Below are 26568 nucleotides of genomic sequence, written 5' to 3' on the forward strand. Positions count from 1 at the left end.
TACCATAGTGTAGTGGCGTAGTTTAGCATAGCATAGCATAGTGCATGATGACATATATGGCATATAGAGTTATAGAAAGAGAAAGCAAGTATACACACACACACATATGAATAAAATTATGATATAAAATGCACCATTCTGAGTTACGGTCGCTGGATTTGTTAAAGCCCGTACACACGGTGGATCAAGGAAAACATCAATGTCATTGCCAACAGTTCAAATAAACTATGGGTATACTATACTTCAGCAACTGCAGGATTCATTCTTAGAATTACAGGGTGAAAGGGTGCAACACAGATGTGGAAAGAACACACAAACTTTTTCAGTTTCTAAAGTTAGACGTGCCTCACATCCATTCCCCCCCCCCGCCCTCTCAAGGCTTGTCATTCAGCTGAGGTGTTGGAGGAAAGGATGGTTGAAATATAGCCGGAGGTCAAACATTAATGGCGGTGTGGTGGGGGCCGAGTTACTGCTGGGATGGGGTGTTTGGTTTTTGGACACTGTCCTGGACCAGAAAAAAAAATGTCAGGAGAAGTGGGATGTATCATGAAAGAAGGGGAGGCCATTTGCAAGCAGCAGCACTATTAAAGGCAAAGGGTTGAGGTAGACAAGAGACGGTTTGGGAAAGGTGAGTCACACTGAGGCAGAGAGGAAGCCATTCAGGATGCCAGAGCCAGTCAAAAAAGCAGGTCAGTTTGCTTATTCAGTCACTTTTAAAATGTTGTCAGCAAAGGAAATTGGGAGAAAAAAAATCAGTTTCAGCCTATTTGCGAAATCCTACACAATTTTCAGCAAAATAACCACCAGAAAGTCTGAAGATGAAATGAAAATTGTAAACTTTTGTGAACTTGTTATCAACATGCTGCTGCAGAATATCACATACTAAATAGTTCTTCTTTTGTACAATCATGTTACAAACTTCCTCCAAAAAACTATGCAAAACTATAATAGGTGCGAGAAAATACGTGACCGTGTTGTAGGAACTCGTTTTTTAAGCACCACAATCATACCACTAACTTGAGATGTGCACATTGTGTTCATTTCAAAAAGTCATATGCTGTATGAGTGTAATGAGGAAATGTAACATGTTTCTGTATTTAATTGTGTTGCAAAGTTGTAATCATGTCACAATTACATGTGGCACAACTTAGCAGCAAATAACAAAATATTAATTGCTATAGTATGAGTAAATTTTCAATAATAAACTTTTTTAGTCTCGCACAGTCACAATTATAGCAGCAGTGAGAGAAGAATAAAATCAATGATAAATAACTAACAAAATATATAAACTCTAAAATGTTACATCCATTGTGAAAATGTACTCCAAACAAATAAGGCATCATCAAAATTAGCATAAACTATGTAAAATAAAAATTCTGTACTATGTCAGCAGATAAAAACTGTGCAAAAGTCATAACAATTCAATATATGTGAAATGATCATTACTTCCAATATTAGCATTTTCTGGGTTCATAAGATGGGACAAGTGGTTCAGAAATGTATCAATACTCACTGAGCCAGTAGCCCAAATCACAATTTAGCACGTGCAATTATGCCTCCCTAGTTCAGAGTGTTCTCCAGTGGTATGATATTCACTCTAAGCCTCTGTGTTCTGTGTCCAGAGTCCCATTATATGTCATACAGTCCGAGTGGAAACATCTTCCAATGCTGGAAATGGTGTGAATGGATATCTGTTTGCTGTTTGCGGAGTGTCAGATGACACAGAGCAGCCCAAGCAGGCAGTATGTGCAAGTTAAGACTTTTAGTGTCAGGGATTTTTGAGGACAACAGTTATGATTGCAGTGAGCCTGTGGTATTACTGTAAATTAAAATAAACACCCTGTAATCAACAGGATGTTTTCAGCTGCTTTTGTTTTTTTTTTTTATAACTCTCAAAATAAACTGTCAAGCAAAAAATAAATAAATAAATAAATAAATAAATAAATACTGACTTCCTTAAATTTGAACCTTTGCCAAACTAAATAAAGCCATTGACTGAAAAGCAGCTCTAGATTAAGAAGAAAAAGTAAATAATATCAATAATTAATTATATATCTGTGAAGTTGTTGATATTCATCTGAAACTGTGAAACAGTTTCTCACTGGCTTTTGAGGATTAATAGGTAACAAATCAAAGAAAAGCAAAAAATTCTAAAACAAGTCTTTGTTGAGTGAAAGGTGAAGCAGCATGAATGATTGGCATCATGACAGGAGACGTTGTGGAAGACTGACTGCAGACTCACAAAGGGCATATCATTCTTTCTGTGTCTCCAGAGTCACAAAAATAGAGTCAGCTTAATCCCCTGACTGTAATACCTGCACCCCCGCTGCAGCAGATGCTTGACAGCCTCTGTTATTAGTCCAGTATATATACATCCTATATTTAAACTCTTTGGGTTGTCACACAGCATGTGGTGCGTTTTTTTTTTTTTTTTTTTTTTATCTGTGTGGTTTCGTAATTCTGTGTTCCACAGTTCAGGCCTCATACCTGGAAATCATGCATCTGAGTTGCACCTAGTGGCTCCAAACACAGTGTCTGACTGTTACAGACGTGTCTACAGTCAGCGCTGTCAGTTGCACTCACTATTTTTAGTGTCTTTTTAAAGTTGACAAGTGTCCACAGATGACATTGCTATACAAACATTTTCAAAAGAAAAAGCTTGAGAATGAACAGCTGGTGTTTTACTCAGTGACTTTAAAACTTACTATTAATAGAGTTTCAGACTGATAAAAAACAGTCATGTTTTGTTTTTTTGTTTTTTTTTTTTCCGGACATACACGTCTGCGACTTAGTTTTAGATCATATATTTCCATCGTGTTACATAAGGCAATACAGTGTACAATGATGAACTGGTCACTGAGGTTAAATTACAAACTCAGCAAGGCATTTAATAGCTTTACCGTGGGAAATTCCTGTGTTTCATTCTGTGATTTGTTGTGCTAATGTATGAACGGCATTTTTATTTTCGTCTCTTTTTGTCTTTCAACTCAACAAAAAACTCAACTCACATCACGCTAAACTTCCCATCAATGACCATCCTGTAAGACAATTGTGCTCCTTGCTCATAATTGTCTAAAAAAGACTTCAAGGGCCTACTTTTCCATCTTGAACCTATCCTCCCTTTCAGTTTCAGCATTCACAAAGAAACCAAAAAGTCAGGAGGCAGAGGAGGGGTCCTCTGTGGTCTTTGAAGCAGGGACCGAGAAGCCTGAAGCTAAAGTGAAATGGCAGTGCAATTCAAAGGACATCGCCAGTGACAACAAATACGTGATCACAGCCGATGGAAACAAGCACTCCCTCACTATCCAAGCCATAACCAAGGAAGATGCCAATGTCTATGCAGTGATTGCTGGGGGGTCAAAGGTCAAGTTTGACCTGAAAGTTATAACAAAGCAAGGTGGGAAACTGTAATGCTGCAGCTGTGTGTCTGCTCGCTCACCTGTGGTTTGAATAGTCATCACAGAGCACATGAAGAAAAGTCACTGAACCTCTGCACCAAATTAATCTCTGAAAAAGCTTTTTATTTTTATTTTGGTGTTTGTGTAAATGTTTGCTCTTCAGTGGGTTACTTCAACATTTGGGTAAGACATTTATTCACTTTGTCACCAAAAGTTAAATGAAAAGATTCGTCCACTGTCATTTTTACTGTAAATGTGAAGCTACAGCCAGGTGACAGCGGAGCTGGAAGTACAGACTGGAAACAACATGGATCATCTGGCGGCTCTGACTATTCACCAGGATGTCAGCTAAAAATAAGAGACAGTGACTGTTAAGATGTATTTTAATGTTTTTAATGTTTAAAAGTTTAAAAGGAAATTTGAGCATGACTGGAAATAAAGGGATAGAGAGCAGAGGGGCTACAGGCACATGCCGAATGGCAAATGAGCATCAATACAAAATACACACCGATCATTTATCTGACTTATCTTTATGCCATGCTGAGTTAACTGTCTGCTGGATGTAGCTTCACATTTATAACCTGGATGTGAGAGTGGTATAAGTCTACTCATCTCACCTTTGGCAAGAAAAAAAAAAAAGCACATTTCATGGAAGCATGCCTTTTGGCCACTGTGTTGTTTACTGCACTGGCTGTGTGCTAAGTGTGTCACAGAGCACTTTGTGTCAGTATGTGTACAACTGGCCAAGGTTGTGTGTTTGGAATTGATATGGTGGAAGGGCAGCATAGTGTTGCCCCACAATAAGAAGGTCGCTGGTTCGTTCCCATCCTGGGGCCTTTCTGTTTCCATGTTGTCCCCGTCTGTCCCTGTTTCCACAGACTGAAGACATGTTTGGGTTAACTGGTGACAGCCAGTCTGATGTCTCTGACCTCTCCCTAACGTCGGTTTAATTATACTGGCTCCAGTGCACCGACTGCAGAAAATCACCGACACAAACAGTGTAAACGAGGATCGGCGCAGAGCTGCGGCTGCATGCTAACTTATGAACGTGGCGCCTCTTCGCGGTCTATTTTGGTTCGTTTAGAAACCGAACCGCACCAACGTCTGTTTGCCACATTGTACCATTTTTCTGCCCGGCGCGGACCGAAGCAATCAAACTACAAGTCTGAAAGCACCCGAGATCGTCTGTAGGTGTGAGTGTGAGTGGGTGAGCTGGGATTGGCTCCGGCACCGCCCGCGACCCGGAAACGGATAAGCTGTGGAAGATGAATGAATGAATGAATGATACGGTGGAAACAAATCTTGAAGAAACGTTGCAATCTAATCAGCTTGGTATGCGACGAAGGACTTCCCACTGCTGTCTGTGGATCATATCGTCGTTATTCTTACGCTGTCTGTGCGATGACCTTGGCCCTCACACCGGCACATTATTTCCTCATGAGTAACCAGCACTTGACTGGTGCTCAGGCTAGGCATGACAGGCAGCTGATAACAAATGGAAAAGCATTCAGCCATTCAGATGATAAGAGCAGAGACAAATTGCACAAATGACGACGTTTTCTAGTTAAGTGTTTATTCATAAAAATTGAATAAAGGAGACTGGAAACTTGCTGATTACTTGTTAAAGAGTTACAGGCATTATTTGTGGTTTTACTGTATCCCTTACTTGTGGCTTGTTATCTCTGTGCTGATGGTAACGCAAAAGGTCCAGTGAAGGCTACTAAGGATGGACCCACAGAGTCCAGTGCAGAACCAGAACCAGAACCAGAACCAGCTCCACCTGCAGCAGCACCCACAGGGGAAGAGACCACGGCCCCGGCACCCGAGGCTCCCCCAGCAGATGGTCGGTTTGTAACAGCTAATTTACTCTAATGTTCAGTAAATACACTGTTCTCTCCACTTCAAATGATCAAGTTTTTCCTGTAAATCTTAAAAAAAAAAAAAAAAGCCCCAAAGCATCCCTGTCTGTGTGCTTTTCCATACAAATGGACATTAAGTTGTAAACTTTCATCACAATATTCTTGTCCTCTTGAGGTGTGTCTTTGAAGCTGCTTAAAATATTTAAAAGGTGGCGGGAGAACTTTCATCTTTTAAATGTCTTGTAATCAAATGCATTTTTATCATTTTGATCAGTAGAGCTGAACCAATTTCAGATTTTTACTCAAGGTACAATTTTTCCTGTTGAAATGACTTTACTGCTGAAAGTGCATTAAAATATGCCTGAATGTATATTCAACTTTTCACTACAATCTCCATGACCTGATGGGTTCAGCATCAGTGTGCAGTCTGAGGTTTTTTTCAAGCCCTACTTTGATTTCTAACATGCTCATGGATTAGACATTATTTATTTGATTTTAACCTCTCAACTTCACTTTTTCAGACGGGCAGCTGTCAGATACCAGGCAGGACCTGACTGGACTCTTCACAGAGAAACCACAGAGTGGAGAAGTCACTGTAGGTGAGTTGCTTTACAATACGTGTCTTAAAATAGGATTCTGATCTTTTTCAGGGAAACTATATCATATTGAGAAAATGTAAAAATATGCCTAACAATAGAAGTGATTAACTTGATTGACTATATAAAACATTCAATTTGATGTAAAGTATCATAATTCAGTTAATGTGAGAAGAAAAATGATAAAGACATTAATCCTGAATCAAAATTTTCATTCCAAATGATTAAAATAATTGGATATGAAATGACAAGATCAAAAAAGTGTAGCCTACACTAAATAAAGTAATTCATTTGAAAGTCATCACAGAATAAACACAACAGCAACACAAAGTTGAAGCGGTGTAGTCAGAGTGTGGCAGATATTGTGTGAAACCACATGACATCCTGCTCTTTTGTGCAGGTGAAAACATTACGTTTGTGGCTAAAGTCAATGCTGAGTCTCTGCTGAAGAAACCCACCATCAAATGGTTCAAAGGGAAGTGGATGGACCTCGCCAGCAAATCTGGAAAACACCTGCAGCTGAAGGAGACGTATGACCGCAACACAAAGGTACTGGGCATTAAAAACATTAAAACGGCATGTTGAACTTTTACTTGACATTATTTATGACAGTGATTATAATCTTTCAATGGGCAGGTGGGCATCTTAATCTTCATCTTCACAGAGTGTTTTTATTTAGAATGAGCCTGAAAGTGAAACATGTCAGTGTTTTGAAAGTCCCACCCTGCTCACTATTAGCTGGGCAAAACAAGATAACCCGATGAGCTACATGAATGCTACCGAGAGCTCATTTTTCTTTTTGTTAGAATTAGATAAGATAAGCAGGGAAGGAACCACAAAACTATCTGATCGTGTCCTCCATAAAACTTATATTCATGGTGTAAAATTGTCGTTCTTAGTCGTGTAACTTTGTCTCCCTCACATTTCTCCTCATATCTGCAGATCTATACGTTTGAGATGCAGATCATCGCTGCTAAGGCAAACTTTGCTGGAGGGTACAGGTGTGAGGTTTTATCGAAGGACAAGTTCGACAGCTGCAATTTTGACCTGACCGTACATGGTGAGTATTTTTTTATTTTGTTTGTGTTGCCAATTACTACTTTTGTGACATACTATTGTTTCTCATACCATCCAGTTAGACACTATGATTATATTTTTTCACCATGGCTTCGGCTCATGTTCTGCGTTTCAGAGGCAAGGACAGTTGAAGGTCTTGACATAAGAGCAGCTTTCAGACGCACGTAAGTTTTAAAAGATTACATATTCAAATTCAATACTCTCTCTCTCTCTCTCTCTATATATATATATATATATATATATATGACGTCATGCCACTGCTTTGTCATTTGTATTGTATTACTTATATTTTAAATTATCTAATTATACTACAAGATTTAATATCATTTTAGAGACATTTGTAAGCATTGTTAAGCTACTCTCCTGTTTTTTTTTTCTACTTTTTTCATACCGTCATTCAATTCAGCAGATCTCAATTTTTAAGCGACATCTCTGAGTTATTATATGATGCAATTTGACACCAAATTAAAACAAGTATGAAATTCACTATCTGCTGCCTTTGGGCAACAGTCACTGCTCTACTAAATGAATATGTTCATTACAGTTTGAGTTAATTTAAGTCTTTTTTTTTTTTTTTTTTTTAGCATCAAAGGCTTTTTCACGATGCATTTTGATTCCTATAGCTTTTCACACATTGAATATGAACATATTGATGGTTATACTGACTAAAATTTAGAAAAGAAAATACACGTCAGTAGCAGAGTATTAGCATGTTTTATGTAAAATAAAAATAACTGTGGAAATGCTAACCTATCAGGAATGAAGCTGGTAAGAAGAGAAGTGGACCATCATCAAGGTAGTTTCTTGGGGTAGGGTTTTGTTGCAACTATGGAGGTTGAAATTCAAATTCTGAGGACTGTGATTGTCAGAGAACAGAGAAGTCAGGACCAGGATCTGAGACTGGTTCTCTCTCCTGGGCCTGTTTCTTCTCTGTCTTCGAGTCAAACAGAACCAGTGTTGTGGATGGCGTAGCCTCTGATCTGCTGAGTTTGAGAGAGTAATGACAGCAGGAAGCCAATGACAGAGCTAAATAGAGCTGGCTCAAGTTCAAAATCCCAACTGTAGCGGCGCTGATTGTGTTAACCTTTGACTGTTAATATGTGGAGATTTGGTCTATTAATCTGTTATGCAACGTCCGCTCGTTGCAGCTTCAGCTCCCTCTGATCTCCTCCTGGGTCTCAATCAAAACAGCAGAGCCAGCTGCACAAACAGCTCTCCTGCAGTGTGAGCTTTGACAGCGGTTTGAACGTACTGAATAGGCAAGCCGAGCTCTCCCACATGGTTGTCACATAAAGGAAACACAGTCGTGGTGTGTTGTCACTTCACCTCATAAACCAGAGTCACTCTCTAATCCTGCTGTCAGATCAGAGGCAGGTGACAAGCACACAGTCAAGTCTCTGCCCTTCTCTTTATCTTTTATCCTGCTGATCAGAGTTGAGCAGATCCTGTTTAGTGGTTCCTTTGACCTTGAGTGGTTTGTATTGTTCTTGTGTGGACAACTGCTGCATCTGCTTATGGCTTACCGGAACACATTAACCTTTTGGGAAATGTACCTATTTTGCAAAAGAGATAGATAAAACCACAGATCAGCCATATCTGGGTCTGAAGTTGAGGCCGGTGAGACATCAAGCAAGAATAATTATCTCTTGAAGTTAGAAGTGCAGACCTGTTGGTTATAATGTTCACCTCATAACCAAATCATGCCGGACTTGATTCCTGTTGCAGGCCCATTGCCCTGTTTCCTGTGGTCTCTTTACTGTGAGTTCTGTGAGAGCTAAATATATTGTCATTTGCTTTTCTCCATTTATAAAGGCACCAAAAAGGACTTTGAGGAATGTTAGAGATGTGTTCTTGTGTAAAAAAAAAAAAAAAAAGTCCACCCAGCACTTATCTGCAGTGTCTTTTTACCATCTAACTCCATCACACATTATGACTTTGGCAACATCACATTACTGCTCATTGTCAATGCACTAAAAATTTAGACACAGTGATCCCTGATACACAGATTCTCTTAACTTTGGAAAGAGCCAGACTAGACGTTTCCTCAATGCGTTGACAGAGCTGTTAGATGATCCCACACTTGTTATCCAGGGAGGTTTCAGCACACAGAAATAAACTTTAGATTTTTTGTGTGAGCATTTTCTTGTCATTGCTTTCACCCTGCTAGCACCCTGTATGCTAATCCAGGCTAATGCAGCAGCTCTAGCTCTGTCGTCAGCATGCAAACATCAGCGGGGTCGAAATAAATTGGTTTATTTCCCAAAAATGTTGATACGTTCCCTCAGACATTGCAACTCCTGTCTCTCCAGCAAAACATCTGTCTGTGTTTTCACTTCTTTTATCTTCAGCTCACTTGTTTTCTTTCAGCCTCATCGAATGATTGCATCCAATCACTTTCTGTATTTTAATCTCTCTCAGTTTGAATACTTTAGTTATAGTATTCAAATATATCTTTGCGTTTTATCATTATGTCTCCTTCCAGCATAACGGAGCAAGTGATAAAATAATTGTATTAATATCACCCCAAAGCCTGGGAACATTGTTTTGTTTCATTTAAAACAAACCATGTCTGTGGCAGTTGGAACACTAACATCTGTCCTTTCTTTGGAGAGATAAACCCGCTGCAGCTGTTGATACTGATGTTTCATTGCTGGTGGCTGATATCTCTGCAGTAGCACGGATGGAAAAGAGGACTCGGGAGAGCTGGACTTCAGCACCTTATTAAGAAAAAGGTATGAAAGTGCACAGCAGCAGTAGTTCGTTGATGTACGTGTTCAGTTTTTATGATCTAACACTGTGTAATTTGTTTCGTTCTGGACCGGCCTGCATCTAAAGAGAGTAAGAAACCTCTGCACTTTCAGCTCGGAATGAATGCTGTGGTATGAAGTGATAACACTGCATGGACATAAGTGTGAACATTAACGCACTTCCATGTGATATGAGGAAGTTTGACATTGTGCCTTTCAAAGCATTTCATCACTCTGCCAATGAAAAAACATTGTGCCTCCATACTGACATTTACACAATACACATGCAGCCAATTTATGTTGTCATTTCAATTTTGTTGGTCTAATTTATTCTACTATTATTTGACACTGATCCTGATCCAGCAATTACTAAGATTGAATTTTCTGCTCATACACCTCCAAATTCAGAGTACAATAACTCAGACAACACTTGTACTGTTTTTTGTATTCACTTTTACATGTTATTGCAGGTTTTCACTGGTATTTCCAATTCAACTGGTGTTCTGGCGCACTTTCCACCACCACCACTTCCACACACTTCACATCCCGTGTGCACAAGAAAATGTAACTCCACAACAAACAAACAAAAAAAAGCATGGTGTTAACATGTCATTTTAACTGAAAATGTTATTGAGGCCTTAGAGGTGCAGCTTTGCTTTATTTCAGTTTTACTACTATTGAAATGTTCAACTAGCTTTAAAAGCATATTTCTAATATGCTGGTTGTGTTGCTGGTGCTGTGTTTTAACCTGTCTGGTTTCTTTTCACCATATTTGCCTCTTGGGTTCTACCTCTGAATGAGCAGCAGTTTCATAAAATCAGCAAATCGGTAAGAAAGTTCTAACCTGATGTCTAAATGGCGCAGGAAAGCTTTTTGGTTGTGCAAGGTTGTCATGTTGGCATGTTAATTACTTGAAAAACAACAAACATTTCACTGTATGATTTCATTATGATGATGGAATAATTACCAACAATTGACGATTATTAACCGCAGAGTTTGGCAATCTGAGGCACGAGATATGTGTCTAAAGATATTTGCACAGATACAGCAAAATATTTTACTCTAGGTGAAAGTTTTTTTTCCTACTCGTAATGCCTTTAATATTTGAATAGCCAGGCCAAGACAGTGAGAAAGCACTTCACTGATCAGTCAGGCCTCGAGACAACACCTCGGGACAGGCAGCCACATGAAAAGAGGCAGACAGAAAATCGTGAGGCTTGAAGCCATCAGGCCACTCAGGCAAAACTTGCAAGAACATGCTGTGTGCATTCACTGTGAGCGAATGAGCGAATGGGAAGAAGCTTTTGGCTCCTTGGCAGTCAGATGATCATTTGAGGAAGAAAAGTAGTTGAGGGCACCTAGTGGACAGGTGTGCTAAAGCACACTCTCAGTTTATCAGTTTATCATCATTTTGCGAAAACATTTGATTTCTTATTGATGGTTATAGTTTAAATTTGCCATTTTCCGAAAAATTAATAGAAACTGTATGAAGCTGATTAATAAGCGCTTGCTTTTTTTAGTGCCTCCATTATATCCCACAGTACCTCCTGTACTCAGCTGTCATAATAAAGGGTGCAAACAGAATTTGAATTTGTTAAAACTAGTGTTAACATCTTCCTCTGGTTGGTTTACACATATCCAGAGCTGTGCAGGTGAGCACAGAGCCTGATGTGGACGTGTGGGAGATCCTCAGCCATGCTCCTGCTTCGGAGTATGAGAAGATTGCCTTTCAGTATGGCATTACAGACCTGAGAGGTATGCTGAAGAGGCTGAAGAAGATGAAGAAAGAAGAGAAGAAAAGTGAAGGTTGGAGTGCAGAATTTGTGATGGCCTGTATTTGATCCTAACAAAGAGTCGGTGATAATCATGTTTACCCCAACGCACAGCCTTCCTTAAAAAGCTGGATCCTGCCTACCAAGTGACAAAGGGGCATAAAATAAAACTAGCAGTTCAAGTCGCAAATGCAGATGTGGAGGTGAAATGGCAGAAAAACGGGAAGGATATTCAACCAACTGGAAGGTTTGAATTCACCTTAACTCCATTAAACATGTAACTGTACATCATCAACACGGTGCTGTCTATACTCACTGATGGCTTTCATTTCTCTCTTTTGCCTTTTTGTCACAAACATATGCCTTACCTACCTGCTCCTCACATTTCACGGCTAGCAAGTAAGTTTTTGGTGTTAGTTATTAAGATCTTTGCAAAATATAGTTTTATGTCCCGATGTCAAATAGATTGAAATCGCATCATCATCTTTTCCTTTGTCAAGGTACATATTTGAGAGTGTTGGCAACATGCGCTACCTCACCATCAACCATTGCTCCTTGGCAGATGATGCTACATATAGTTGTGTGGTTGGGGAGGATAAATGCACAACTGAGCTCTTTGTTAAAGGTAATTAAGATTCAATAGGAAACATCAATTTACACTATTTGCAGGAGTTGGCGTTACAGTTCAGTCTCATGTTCTTATCCGACGGTTGCAGAGCCTCCTGTCATGATTGTGAAGAATCTGGAGGATCAGATGGTGATGAAGGGTGAGCGGGTGGAGCTGGAGTGTGAAGTCTCAGAGGAAGGAGCGAATGTTAAATGGTTAGATTTTCGTGCACTTAAATCACCAATTTTGGAATGTAATCATCAAAAACTATATCATCCCCAAACACAATCCATAAAAACTAAATACCAACTGAGTTGCCAAGAACCATTCAGTACTGAAAGGGATATGGCTAAATAAAAAAGGAAATGAGCAGAAACTGGATTACAGAGGCTTCTAGGTTAAGTGCCATTACATCAAATCCAATCAAATGAATTTTAGTGTCTCTTACACAGGTTTTGTCGCTCAGACACCCAGCAGATGGCATTTAAGTTTGTCATGTCCACGGACAGATGCCACTCTCTCTCTGACAAACCTCTCTGTGATGCTCACACACATCCTCTATGGCTTCTCCATTTCCGGGTCACGGGGGGTGCTGGAGCCAATCCCAGCTCACAGAGGGTGAGGGCGGGGTCACCCTGGACGGGTCACCAGTCCATCACAGGGCCAACACACAGAGACAGACAGAGACCAACAACCACTTTCACTTACACTATGGACTACACTACACCACTGTGTTTGTGGATGATATGGACGATTTAGAGTCACCAGTTAACCTAGACATGCATGTCTTTGAACATGCCAACCGCACTGAAAGGCCCCAGGCCAGGAAATGAACCCATGACCTTCTTATTGTGGGCCAACAGTGCTAACCACTATGCCGCCATCCCAAGTAATGCTGCAGGCTGTAAATTATCACCTCAATGAAAATGTCACATCAGTATTTTAGTATGTTCCCTGTGACCTTTATGTGGGAGAGAATGCAAACTGATGAAACTTAGAAGTGAATCTGGATTTAGTGAGAACAGAGAATCCATGCTATTGGTCAGTAATCTGAGTAATAACCTCAATAAATGTTTTTGGTGAAATTTTTGATCACTGGGGACAGCGTATGGAAATCTGCTGTCAGGTCAAAGGTCACTTGTCTTTTGTTTTCAAATCTTTCACCAATATCTCACAGTCTTTGTTCAGTTAATGTATCTGTGTCAGTCATCATGTGACGTAGAGCGGTCACATAAATAGCATTGTGTATATAACAACGTGAGATGTGGTTGAAAGTTCCAAAAATAGTAAGAAGACATTTATAATGAATGACTATCAATGTCAACTCTTAGTCATAATCTGTTTGGTTGCTATGTGGATCTCTGTGCAGGGAAAAAGACGGAGTGGAGCTGACAAGAGATGAATCTTTTAAGTATCGTTTCAAGAAAGACGGCTGCAAACATATTCTTATCATCAATGAAGCCACCAAAGAAGACTGCGGCCACTACAAGGTTAAAACTAACGGCGGCGAGTCAGTGGCTGAGCTCATGGTGCAGGGTGAGTGTCCCGAGGGCTGTGAGTTTTTGTCACTGCTGAATGCTCCATGTGCACATTCTCATACCCCCTGAGTTGTCACATGGCCACGCCACCCTTGGCAGGCTGTCTATCCTTGAGATATAATGGCCTTTGCCGTCGGTCACGCCATGCTGCCAGCTAAAGTTAGAGGACTTAGACCATATTTCACCAAAGGACATGACTCTGCAAAGGTGACCTGGTTTCTTTTTCTGGTCGCTGGTCGCCATGTCTTTTTGTGTTTTGAGTTGAGCTAATGTTTCTTTTCATTAAATCACTGGTACGTCATCATGAGTAGTAATATCTCCAATATTTTAAGCTAATTTTTTTCCATTACAGAAAAATACTGCAAAAAGAATAAGTTGTGGTTTAAAAGTTTGTTTATTACTAGATGATAGATTTTCCTCTAGTACCAAGTCACAGCCTGAAGACGCTGATGAAAGATCTGCACTGGGCGACTCAGACTTTTGTAAGTTTGACACTTAGCTAAGTCAGATTGGTCTTTCTCGCTGTGATGTTGTTGCGGCTGAAGGTTTAAGATGAATGAATAGACTTAAATCTTTATTTGAATCCACAGGTGATCTAAAAATGATGGATGGCGACGGTTCAAACGCATCCGTACATGGACGTAGGAAAAATATGAACCCCAGATAGTTTGACCCTGTTTATCATTGTTTTTACCATCCAGTAATCCTTCCATCTTAGCACAATTAGCTCACAGCATAGCACTATTCACAATGAACCAAAAAATCTAAATCACACCAACGTTTGAGTACAGTCTGCCGTTTTCTGTGTCTCCTTTTAGAAGATATAATTTAGTCCTGGCTTTGTATTGAATATATATACTCTTCATTTTGCATATATATTCACATGCTCATGTGTGATGTACATGTCTGTGCTGTGTGTATATCTAAATCCAGTCTTCCTGCTCTCAGTCCTGTGAAGTTTTTCTGGCCTGTTAATGAAAACATAAAGCCTGCCAAGAATTATCAGCTGTCATGCAGCAGGGATCAACACCAAACTCTTATTGTAATGCCGTTCCCACATATTCACCCTCGCGGACAGCAAGCTGACGCGGCACTCCTGTAACCTTTACAGTGAGCTTGCTGTGAGTTATCGCGCCCTGATAATAATTTCAATGGGATGATTTTATTAACTCTGATGTACATTATTACTTCTCATATACAGTGATAGCCTGGAACGCCTGCATCTGGTCTTCATATCCTCCCATTTTATTTTTTACCATAAATCCAATTAACTATCCCCCTTTGTGTCTGTTGCTATGATACAACACACAAAGGCTGCACAGAGATAATGAACACTTCAAATTTCAACATATCATTACCATATTATCCTCACATACAACAGTTGCATCTAATCTTTGCTATCACACTATCCTCACACATCATCATGTTAGTGTGTCCCGTAGCGTAGAGCTTCCACTGAAAGCTGACACACTTGTTCATTTCCACAGCCTGCGCTCTGAGTTTGTGTGCATAAGTGTGTATTCAATTTTTTTTTTCTGGCTGGGTAGAGAAAGATCTGGAGGTCTACCAAAGCATTGCAGACTTGACAGTGAAGGCAAAGGACCAGGCAGTTTTCAAGTGTGAGGTGTCCGATGAGAATGTGAGGGGAACCTGGTATAAAAACGGTGTGGAAGTCAAACTCGACGCCAGAGTGAATATCACACATATTGGCAGGTGAGGACAGTTTAGCGTGCATGTTAAAGCTATTGTATACAGTCCCATGAAAGCATGAGAACTTTTGGAAACCTTTTCAGGATCCACAAACTGACCATTGATGACGTCAAACCGGAGGATGAGGGAGACTACACCTTTGTGCCAGATGGCTACGCTTTCAACCTTTCTGCCAAACTCAACTTCCTGGGTAACATTTATACTTCTCATATGTTCGTACTACACGCTCACGATTATACCAACACAAACTCTCCCTTTCTTTTTTCTGCGCTCTTAGAAGTGAAGATTGATTACGTGCCACGCCAAGGTACAACAAACTGTGCAGTCTCTTGTAGTGTGCATATTATATCAAGAACATCAAGCTCTGTCCATTTAAACCTTGGCTATCATTTTGTAAGACCCTCCAAAGATCCACCTGGACTGTACGGGTCGTACTGCCGAGTCAACTATTGTGGTGGTTGCTGGTAACAAACTGCGTCTGGACGTCCCAATCACTGGAGACCCTGCTCCCACAGTGATCTGGACCAAAGGAGAGAAGGTAAAACTGACTTGTGTTGTTGAACAGTAGGTAAGATCTGACATCTGAGGCTTGATGGGAAGGCAATACTCCATTATTTCTAAAAAAAAAAACAGAAGAAACAAACACTCTTAACACAAAAGCCTAAGTAATGCTAAAATGTTTAATTCAAAACTGTACAGTAAACAAAATATAGAACTGATCGACATTATGCAAGTTGCGTAGATTAGAGTCTTATCTCCACACTATATATTTTAACTGGAAATAAATAATGATTGGAACAGGTTACCTCTGTAAACCTATAAATGTGTCTAACATTTTGCTGTGATATTTAAACACTTTCTCCGAGGCCGAACTAGTACAATGCTACTCACAGCTCAGTCCAATGATGCCTACGAGCCTACTGATCTTTGAGTTGAGGAGAAGCGGAGGTTTCACGCCCTCCTGGTTCTCCTCAGCTTTTGCCGCTTTGCTCTGCTCAAATGTAGGCTAGTTCTGTAAAACCTGATGGAGAGGAGAAAGGAGTCTCTTCAACCACGTGGACCCTGAAGGATGGGGACGTAAGTTCGCATGTCCCCTATGAGTATATCCGTTTACAGTACTCCCACTGACATCCAGGCACATCTGTTAACAACTTTTACCCATGTGTGCCCTTTGACCATAACTTCACCCTACTGCAGCTGTGTTACCACTTGCATGGTAAAAAAAATGCATGTGGCCACGATCAAAGCACAGAGGAATTGCTCCTGCAACAACTTGACTGAACAGGTTGAATGATATTTATTTACAGCCCAGGAGACAGAACAGGCTGCAGTACTAACAATGCCTGAGGGAAAGCGGTTTCCCCAGTGTTTAGCAATCTTCACGTGCCTTGCTTTTGTGTGTCAGACAACATGAAATAATTGTAAACGGTGTTAGCTAGTATCCCACCATGTCACTGAGGTAAGAGCATGTTCTGAATCTTACTTCAAATAGACACAAGTCAATGGAAATTGGGAAGTAAGTACATTTTTGTATGGTATGTTGTAGTATCAGTAAAGTCATAGGACATTATTACTGTACACAATCAAATAAACATGTTGTGACATTTTGCTGGATTATTATATCCCAATCTGCAGTATCGTGTGTATAGAGAAAAGTTTAATTATAAGTATTTGCTTTCCCCCTTCAGTTGCTTCTTCTCTAACGGTCATTTTAGGATTTTAGCCAGTGTAAGCTAGGCAACTGCACCACGAAGCACTGTGCAATCTTATGAGCGTAAGGATGATTTCAAAAACAGCACCAACTCCCCTCAGTATGGAGATATTCAAAGGAGATGGCAGGTAGGTTGTCTCAAAGCATCTTGGAGGACTTGTTGCAGTTCTGCTGTGGATTCAGTGTTTCTCAGTGTCTCTTCATGTGATCCGTGACAGGCAGGATCCCTTACTGCTGAAGGTTGATTTTGACGACTGTGTGTTTGGAGTTGTTGTCTTGATGCAGAGTAAATGATCAGATGCCTTCTTGATGATATCGAAAAGCATGATCTTTCCTCAAATGCAACCCATTGCAAAATGTTTTGTTTATCATCTCCATAAAAGTGGCATGACACTCTCCCACATGTGCCATACCAATATCTTTACTTAGTCTGCGCATTAGAGCTGCCAGCCACTTTAGACTGAGAGGAGACCAGCGGATCCTCTCCTAAGTCACTCTCCAGTAACCCTCGGCTGCGTCTCACTGTGTAGGTGCTGAATGAGGGAGATGGCAGGGTCCATGTTGAAACCACCCAGGGCCACTGTGTCTTCACCATTGAGGGTGCTGAGAGGCAAGACGAGGGAATCTACTCTGTTGTTGTTCGAAACCCTGCTGGGGAGGACACTGCTGATATTAATGTGAAAGTTGTCGGTAAGACGGAGAAGCCAGCTGCAGCGTGTAGAAATAAGCTATAAATAAGCCAGTTACCATTCACATGGTACACAGCAAATCACAAATTCACACCATACTGTATATACTTTTTCATTTGTTAACGAAATGAACATTGTTTCCCTCCCAGATGTTCCAGATGCCCCCCAGACTCCCAGAATCCTCAGTGTGGGAGAGGACTCTTGTGTTGTCCAGTGGGACCCCCCTAAGTTTGACGGTGGACAGCCAATTATTGGTAATAAAGAAAGAGCATTTTAAAATGCTTCATTTTGTTTTGTGAACTATTAGTTAATTTCCTCGGAAACCTCTTTTGTTTTATGTGGTTCCACTTTCATTTCCAGGCTATGTGATAGAGAGGAAGAAGAAGCAGAGCTACAGGTGGATGAGACTGAACTTTGACCCTTATCCTGAAACTACCTATGAAGCCAAACGGATGATTGAAGGCGTGCCGTATGAGATGCGGATCTATGCTGTTAATAGCATTGGCATGTCTCGTCACAGCCCTGCCTCACAGCCATTTGTGCCAGTCGGTGAGTCTTCACCAGCAGGTTTTCACTTGCACCCACATGCATTCATGAATTTGATTTCACACATTTGTCTTCACTAAAAAGAGTTTTTATTTGTGAAAGAAAATTACGCTGGATTTTTGTACATGTTACTGGTGGCTTGTCTACATGAGTAATGGCAGATGCTGATGAAGTTGACTGGCCTTTGACAGCTCTGGGGTTGTGTCACACCTGGTGTGCTCAGTCTAAGGTTTCTCTGGGGTCATGGGTCCTGGCTTAACTTGTGCTCCTGACCAGAACAAGGTCATGTTTCGTGTCATCCTAGAAGTCTGTGAAGCTCTCTGTGTCAGATAAACATTTACGTTGCACATGCACTCCATCATCCACAAGTCAATGGGAAATGTTGGCCAATAAAGTCGTGTATGTGTATTATGGGTATCCATCACATAAGTAGATGTCCTGATATCAACAAAACATACCATATAAATGATAAAGTTTTAGTTGTACAGCACCTAATCACAACAGAAGTTATTTTAGGTAATGTTTTTTTAACATAGAGCAGACTAAGGCCATACTATAATATCATTTATAGAGACTCAGCAATGCAAAGCATTTAGACTGTGGCAGGGATGTCAGTGTTAGTAGGTTTTACTTCAGTGGCCCAGGATATCCTCATGCTAATGCAAGTGCAAGTGCCAGACCACTTTAGTCTGTGTTCTGACAGATGAAATATCAAAAGCTCCTTCAGTGGCTCTTGCATATGTACCTGCCCCAGATCAGTTATTTATTCGGGGGTATTTAATGTCATGGGACCAAACTGAAGAATTTGAGCTATGTGCAGTCATGTTGCTGCTGAACATAGAATCACAAGGAGAGAAAACTGATTTGCTTTTTGCTTCATTTCAACTGAATACTAAACCAATCAGAGATATGCATTGCAATGAATGGAGATGTACTCTCTGCCATGATATCCTACATGCAAGGACGGGGGCTCGGGCTCGGGCTTGGGTTTGGGTTTTAATCACCATCTCATCCCCAGTTGTTGATTGTTGAAGTTGTTGAAGAGGGAGCCTAGTTCTATACTGATGGCCAATTGCTTGTAAGGCAGCTGATTAGGAGAGCAGCCATGGCATCCATCTCTATAAATAATGGCCTGGAAGCACTTGGCTCCGGAGCCCGCTGCTTAACACAGAGGGGTTCGGGCCACTGTGTGGGCTGCTGCAGATGACGGATTGTTGTCATTCCAGCAGAGAATAGAGAGAGAGAGAGAGCAACAGGATGAGACCATAGGTTAGAGGAAGTCAGCAGCAGGAAAGTGTCATAATGACGAAGCCTGACCTTCCAAAGACAGCTGAGATCACCGGACGCTCCAGAGGTGGAGGTCAGCACGTCTCAGACACAGGCGCCTCCACCTCCTGAGGAAGAACAGAAACCAGCAACTGCTCCTGCAGCGCTCCAATAATAATCTGACCATCTCAAAATGTAGCCAATTAGAAATTGGCAAAAAAATTCTCCCCATATTTATAACTTTTTTTGGATACAGCTCCATTGTGATATCTGTTCATCTTGGACTCCAATCATAATCTATTATAAATAAAGGAATTTTTAAACTCTATGGCCAATGACCTAAAATGGTACACGTTCTCTCCTCCTCTGTAATTATTTCTGACCTCTACAGTGTTACAGTAGACATAGATTGTAAGTAGAGGAGGCCCTCAGTACTAGTTCTTAATGCTGTAGCAATAATATAGTTTTTTCATGCTTTTTGCTCAACATCACACCTTTTAAGCGTGGGCTGCCAAAAATCTGTTGTTACATTGGTCCCTCGCTTTTAGCACTTGTGTTGTAAAAGCAGCGTGTATGTTGGCGAGGGTTTTCGTGTAAATTTAAATAACATGCTGAGGGAAGCAAAATGCAGGCAGCTCCAGCAGAACACTCAGACAGTTTTTTAATGGAAGCGCAGTTCATGACACTTCTCCAAAACTAAATAATTTTAACAGCATACAATTACAAGAGATTAACACTTCTCTACAGCTACAGTATTTAATTGGGGTTGCCAAATCTCTTCTGGCAGTTGGCACACACCTTCACTGTCAATCCATCCCTATCAAAATGCCCAAATGTTTTCATGCCAAAACTATGGCGCTGTAGTTGTGCTGCATTAGTGAAAGAACAGTGAGACTTCTCTCTGCAGCAACAGGCAGATTGGCCGATTGGATATTTAGCAATCAATCATAGCAGTCAGGCCATATCCTTAAATCCTTACATGTGTTAGCAGCTGCATACTGTGTTTAACCACGATGGTTAATTTAGTGCATTGAGAGTGCAATGAGAGCAAGACCGTGTAAGAGTCTGTATCTTTGCCTGATTAAACAAAGGCTATAATGATGGTTATTGCTCATTTCGAGAGAGGAGCTGTGCTTTCAGAACGCAGTGATGTCACAGTTGCTGTTTGTAAAAAGCATTTTTGACAGCATCATATGTGCTCACCTCAGACTCACAAAGCTTTGTTGCTTTGCATCATTTGTAAATTCATGAATAGGTCCACTTCATCAATAATCACTTCTTAATGAGTAATCAGCCATTATGCTAACTGGCTAACACCACCCAATAATCTACCCTCTGCCTTCCTTGCAGCTCCCACCAGTGAGCCTGTCGGACTGTGTGTTGAAGACATAAGTGACACTTCTATTTCACTCAAGTGGCGTCCGCCTGAGAGGGTCGGTTCAGCTGAACTTGAGGGTTATGTGGTTGAGTACTGCAAAGAGGGCAGTAAGTACTGGAGCTAAAGCCTGGATTCCTTTGATAAAAACAACTTTTTCTTTTTACAGGATATACTATCAGAATCCCTGTGCACCATTAAGCTGAGTGCAGATTTTTCAGATTGAAAAACAGTTTTTCGAAATTTGTCTAGCAAATGTTAACAATATCATCACAACATCTCTGGTCACGACAGCTTCCCTTTGTTTTCCTGTGACTCAGCAATCCAACACCAAACATCTGAAGCGACAGCGTCTGCATGAATTTCTATCTGTATTTTAGCACATGCGGTCGACTGAATGATGTTGTTTTCTGGCTTCAGCTGATGAATGGATACCAGCCATCCAGGGTCTGACTGAGAGGACATCCTTGATTGTCAGAGACCTCACCACGGGGGACAAGTTGCAGTTTCGTGTGCGAGCCTTCAACATGGCAGGTCCCAGTGCTCCCGCCACTCTGGCTCAACCAGTCACCATCAGAGAGATAATGCGTGAGTAGATATGGATTTTTCTCTCTAGGCCTTTACTTGTATGTAGAGAATTGAATGCATTTGATCATGGGAGACCTAATTATCACAGAGCCAAAGTTTTCTTTTGGCTTCTTTTATTTCTGCCACATTAGTTTATTTAAATCAATTTTTTCTCAAGGCTAATCTCCCAGGAGTCCTATTTCATGTGCCTGACTTTGTGCTTTGTGCTTTTTCTTGGACAGAACGCCCAAAAATCTGGCTCCCCCGAAATCTTCGCCAGACTCTCATCAAGAAAGTTGGAGAAACTGTGAACCTTTTGATTCCATTCCAGGTGAAGCTAACATGAGAAATGACAGAAATAAAATCATTGACAAATCATCAGAGAGGCATCATTAACTTTAATGACAGCAGTATAAACACCCAAGTGACTCATGAAGAGAACACAAAGACCCGATAACTATTCATACATGACGCATTGTGTTTGTGGTCATGCAGGGTAAACCCAGGCCAAAGGTCACATGGCACAAAGATGGGGAGCCTCTGAATGCCTCATTTGCCAGTGTGAGGAACAGCGATCTCGATAGTATCCTCTTCATTCGCAAGACAGAGAGAAAACATTCTGGGAGGTATGAACTCCAGGTGCAGATTGAAAATGTGGAAGACACCGCAACTGTTAATCTTCAGATTGTTGGTAAGGAGAGCAGGATGTGGAAATGAACATTTTGACCTTCCCAGTGGGCTGTAAAGCGGACTTCATATTTCCACTCTGTAGATCTGCCTGGGCCTCCTGAGGGTCTGAAGATAATGGATATCTGGGGATTCAATGTGGCACTGGAGTGGAAGCCCCCAAAGGAAAACGGAAACTGTGAAATCACAGGTTACACTGTTCAGAAAGCTGACAAGAAGACCATGGTGAGAGCTCACATCTGTTTTTCATTTGAATTCAAATCAAACTGATTACCAGCCTGATTAAATGCATTTTTTATTTAAATGAAATCATTTTAAAAACAATTTGACGGAAGAAACCCTCTAAGGAATTTCAGTTAAAGGAGTGGGAATGACTGAGGTTTTCCCCAGTTGACACTTCTCAAAAAGCAAATTGTACATTTAGGTATTAGACATAATGAAAGACCAAGATCTGAATAAATAAAAGGACATTGCCCAACCTAATTAAAGCGAAAATTAAAATGTGGCCTCGAGTTACAAGGAACAACAACCATAAGTAGCAGAACGAGGACAGCACTGTCTTTATGGTTCAATCTCCCCTTCCTGTTACAACACAAGTATCGCTGCACATCTGAGGGAGCGAAAGCTGCATGGACACAAAAGGTTATTTTAGCCTCCTTTGTGACACACAATGCTGAGCACGCACTCTCCCTGATGGGTTATGCATTATGGGCCTGTTGGCAGGAACTCCAGATGCCACCATCAACCACCTCTCGCTGCCAGAACAAAGTTGGCCAGGAATGTCCTAATCTTATCCTCGTGGCCTTGACTTGCTCCAGGTTGTCAGTACAGTGGCTCAGAGACATTGTTTAGCTGCGCAGCTCGGCAGATGGCTCGTGTTTCAATGTAGTTGTTACCAGATCAAATTCGTTTGGAAATTCGGATAATGATTATCATCTTGCCAGCATTAATGCACTGTGTGTCTGTAAGACGTCAGAGAAAAAACTGCTGATCCTATTTCAAACTCAAACCTAAATCATTGAATTGAAACCGTAATGCAACTCCTTTATCTCAGGTAAATTGCCTTATTTTAATTAGCAGATATAATTTGTATGAGCGAAGAAATAAAAAAAGATCAAAGTTTGACAACATGAATTTAAGTGGGCCTTAATAGTTTTATGAGTCAAAATGGCTAAACACTTTCAAAATAAGAAAGCAAAATAAATAAATAATGCGCCAAATTCTCCTCTGCATTTATATTACTGATTCATTCTTGATATTGTGTCCCTAACATTTAAACTCATCATCAAACAAAAAATATTGATTATAGTGTAAGCCAAGAATTTAGTTTTACGAGTGCCACCGTTTTTTTAAACATGCTAAGTTGGAAGGAAGGCAATGCAGGTGTGCTGTCGACATCTCCTCACTGTAGATGTCCTAAAAGGGCAGGCACAGATAATCTGCACAATGACTAGAAGCTGTTCTTTTCTAATTCACATGAAGGAGTGGTTTACAGTCTACCATCAGTACAGACGGACCAACTGTGTGGTGTCTGACCTCATCATGGGGAATGAGTATGTTTTCCGAGTATTTGCCATGAACCTGGTGGGCCTCAGCCAAGATGCCTGCAACACAAAGGACAGTGCTTACATCCAGAAAACAGGTGGGCTCTGACTGCACATATTGTATGTAATAAATATGAAGCAGCTATGCATCAAATGTTACGTCCTGCAGTTGTAGATCATATAGATATTGTGTATGATATTTGAGTAGTCATCTCAAATACTGTCTGTTTCTGCAGGTATCGCATACAAGCCGCCCTCATACAAAGAACATGATTTCTCAGAGGCTCCCAAGTTCACGCATCCTTTAGTGAACCGTTCCATCATCGCGGGATACAGCGCCACCCTCAGCTGCTCCGTGAGAGGTATACCAAAGGTCAGTAGGCTCTACACGTGACAGCAGTTAAAAAATATTTCTGATTTGACATCACCAAGAGACAGAAATCTCACACATGAACAGGTTTAGTTTCTCTGTAAAAGCTGCCATCAGAACTTTTTTGTAATGTTTTGAAGTTGGATCACTGAAAATGAATGAATGGATAAAAGTGTTTTCAGTGGCACATACAGCTAACCCTCCTCCTTATCTCCAGCCAAACTGTGCCCAACAGATAACTGCACTGATGCACTGTGATCTGTTTTTGTTGCTTCATCAGCCTAAAGTGACCTGGTACAAAAACAAGATGGACATCACAAATGAAGCCAAGTACCGAATGTTGAGTAAACAAGGCGTGTTAACGCTGGAGATCCGTAAGCCCTGTCCATTCGATGGCGGTGTGTACATGTGCAAAGCAGTCAATGACAGCGGAGAGGACGTAGTGGAGTGTAAACTGGAGGTTCGCCGTGAGTATCCTGCCAGCCACACGGCACAGAAATATGTCTTGTTATCCACAATGCACTTAAACACTTCAACCTCTCACTGGTGCCCACCTGTCGCCCACATCCCCCCTCCTCTCCATCCATTTGTTGTGCCCTGTTCTGTTCTGTCCTGCCATGTAATTTCTAAAATAGGTTTAATATGTTACTGAAAAAACAAAAAAAGGCTGTTCTGTTTTTCTGGGGAAAAAAAATTCTATTTCTGATTCTGATTTTCTATAGGAAAAACTCCACAAACAGCAGAGTTAGCAGAAAACGTAAACAAATGCTGTCTGAAAAAATGTGATGATAAAACTACTAATATCTTGTATCTACTTGTTCCAAGTGGATAAAGAAAACCCTCCGTTTTGGGCAGTTTGTATTTATTTGAGAACATAATTAGAGCAGCCTAACTTTCTACTGTTATATTATCACCTCTTTGTGTTGATTTATTGTCCTGCCTTGCAGCTCAAGTTGTTAAAGAAGAAAACAAAGATGCAAGAAAATGAAAGAAAAGAAGAATGATGCGACTCCAGCCATGCCTGCATGTTGATAGTTTTGTTTTAGCACCTATTCCTTCCCAAACTATTTTCTTGTTTCATGTCATCATTGCTTTTATGTTTGTATCATGTACCACTCAGTTACAGACAGAGAGGGACATGATACTCACTTAAAACAATTTATTGAAAATTTTCTGTTAGATTTGGAAACATCAGCATTTATGTATCATTTAAAAAAAAAAAAAAAAAGTGACTCGTTTTCTTGGCCATTTCAGAAATAGACAAATTGATAATGGCATATGATAAATATGGATTTTAGATAATAGCATTTGTGACACTAATTTATGCCATTTTTTTTGTGTGGTTGATTTGTGTGCATAAAATTTACTTAAAAAATACAAAATACTGTGATTGCATTCAGTCATACTGCATGTGCATCATGTGACAGTATAGTCACAGTCACCTATACGGGTGGACTGCAGCATAGATCATGCTTAAAACATACCACTGACAGTCAGACGTCAAGAGGAATTCTTAACAAGTTTTCAGGGGCTTAGTTTTATTGTACCAAAGCCTGACTAAAGCCAGAGGTGAGAGGTGTGTGTCGAACGTTAATCCACAGAGGGATGTATGTGAGGGGCAGGAATAACTGGGATGTGCCTTTTTTTTTATTTGGGACGTGTCGGTCGAGTGGGGGCTGCCCTAACATCGCTCAGGAGTTATTCCTTCGATGCCCTGAATGTAAATATTTTCTGCCCCCCCGTCAGTATACAGCTGAAAAGGATCCAGCGAACCATGTACCTGTCACTGTTAATATTAACAAAAATGATGGATGGCTTTTAGTGCCTCACTCTGTGTCGGGTGTTTTAACAGAACTTCACCAAAAACCCAGAGATTACAGATTGAAAATGATGCTCAGTTCAAAGCCTTGAGGATGTATCAGATTTCATGTCTATTTATACAGAACCAGTGAAGGCAGCCTGGAGTGGTGGACCACATAACAGGAAGGCAACTAGACATGTCAGAATGGGAACATCTTCCTTAGAGAGTCCCTGTTAGCCCCAAAGTACTGTATGCTTGTATGCTAAGAAAATACCACACATACACACGACTCCTGTGTCAAAACACCTGACAAAAACTGAGGCGCTTTAAGATATCCATTCACTATTATCACTATTGATGGGTTAATAAATAGATTTCACTGTTACATAAGGTGAAGCTGAGGCTGATGGGTGTCTGCTGGAAAGATTAAGGACAACACAAAACAATTAATCCTGAGGGAAACATGAATGTCTAGACTCAACTTCATGGAAAACATTTTGATAGCTCACGAGATATTCCATTCCAAAACAAATGTTAAGTTCATGGAGGAGCCGGTGATAGTGAGCTGATCACAGAAGTCTTTAGATCATCTGAAGACCTTGAATGTCTGTAAAAAAAAAAAAAAAGAAGTTTTTTTTAAACTAAAACTAAAGTCAGAATTTATTCATCATTCAGCTGATTTGAGAATTAATAAATGTGAACAGTAAA

At 40.6% G+C, this 26568-nt stretch overlaps 2 protein-coding genes across 4 annotated transcripts in view; one reads left to right on the forward strand and one right to left on the reverse strand.

Annotated features, from left to right (window-relative positions):
* The first annotated feature begins 629 nt into the window (after positions 1-629).
* Positions 630-25287, forward strand: mybpc3 (myosin binding protein C3). 2 transcript variants are annotated; one of them, XM_029498951.1, is made up of 33 exons: positions 630-689; positions 3128-3397; positions 5104-5241; positions 5779-5856; positions 6254-6402; positions 6796-6913; positions 7046-7094; positions 7688-7726; positions 9603-9662; positions 10479-10505; positions 11320-11483; positions 11564-11696; positions 11846-11848; positions 11950-12074; positions 12166-12271; positions 13426-13592; positions 15142-15307; positions 15388-15494; positions 15582-15611; positions 15703-15842; positions 16310-16381; positions 17546-17705; positions 17854-17958; positions 18065-18253; positions 20867-21001; positions 21312-21479; positions 21701-21789; positions 21954-22149; positions 22231-22370; positions 23628-23787; positions 23926-24062; positions 24340-24526; positions 25007-25287. In XM_029498951.1, the coding sequence occupies exons 1-33, from the start codon at positions 665-667 to the stop codon at positions 25045-25047; spliced, it is 3873 nt and encodes a 1290-aa protein (XP_029354811.1). In that variant the 5' UTR covers positions 630-664; the 3' UTR covers positions 25048-25287. The 2 variants fall into 2 exon arrangements, with proteins under 2 accessions (XP_029354811.1, XP_029354814.1); XM_029498954.1 differs by lacking the exon at positions 7688-7726.
* Positions 25248-26568, reverse strand: part of lgr4 (leucine-rich repeat containing G protein-coupled receptor 4) — a 30350-nt gene continuing 29029 nt past the window's right edge. For both annotated transcript variants that reach the window (XM_029498960.1, XM_029498959.1), the window contains exon 20: positions 25248-26467. The gene's annotated coding sequence lies outside the window, so the exon portion shown is untranslated. The remainder of the gene's footprint in view (positions 26468-26568) is intronic.

This window comes from Echeneis naucrates, chromosome 3, assembly GCF_900963305.1.
Source record: "Echeneis naucrates chromosome 3, fEcheNa1.1, whole genome shotgun sequence".
Classification (NCBI taxonomy): Eukaryota; Metazoa; Chordata; class Actinopteri; order Carangiformes; family Echeneidae; genus Echeneis; species Echeneis naucrates.

Coding starts and splice junctions, on each gene's coding strand:
- mybpc3 (XM_029498951.1), top strand. CDS start 665: ATGCCAGAGCCAGTCAAAAAAGCAG. Junction 21,480..21,700: donor CACCATCAGAGAGATAATGC/GTGAGTAGATAT, acceptor TTTCTTGGACAG/AACGCCCAAAAATCTGGCTC. Junction 24,063..24,339: donor CCGTGAGAGGTATACCAAAG/GTCAGTAGGCTC, acceptor TTGCTTCATCAG/CCTAAAGTGACCTGGTACAA.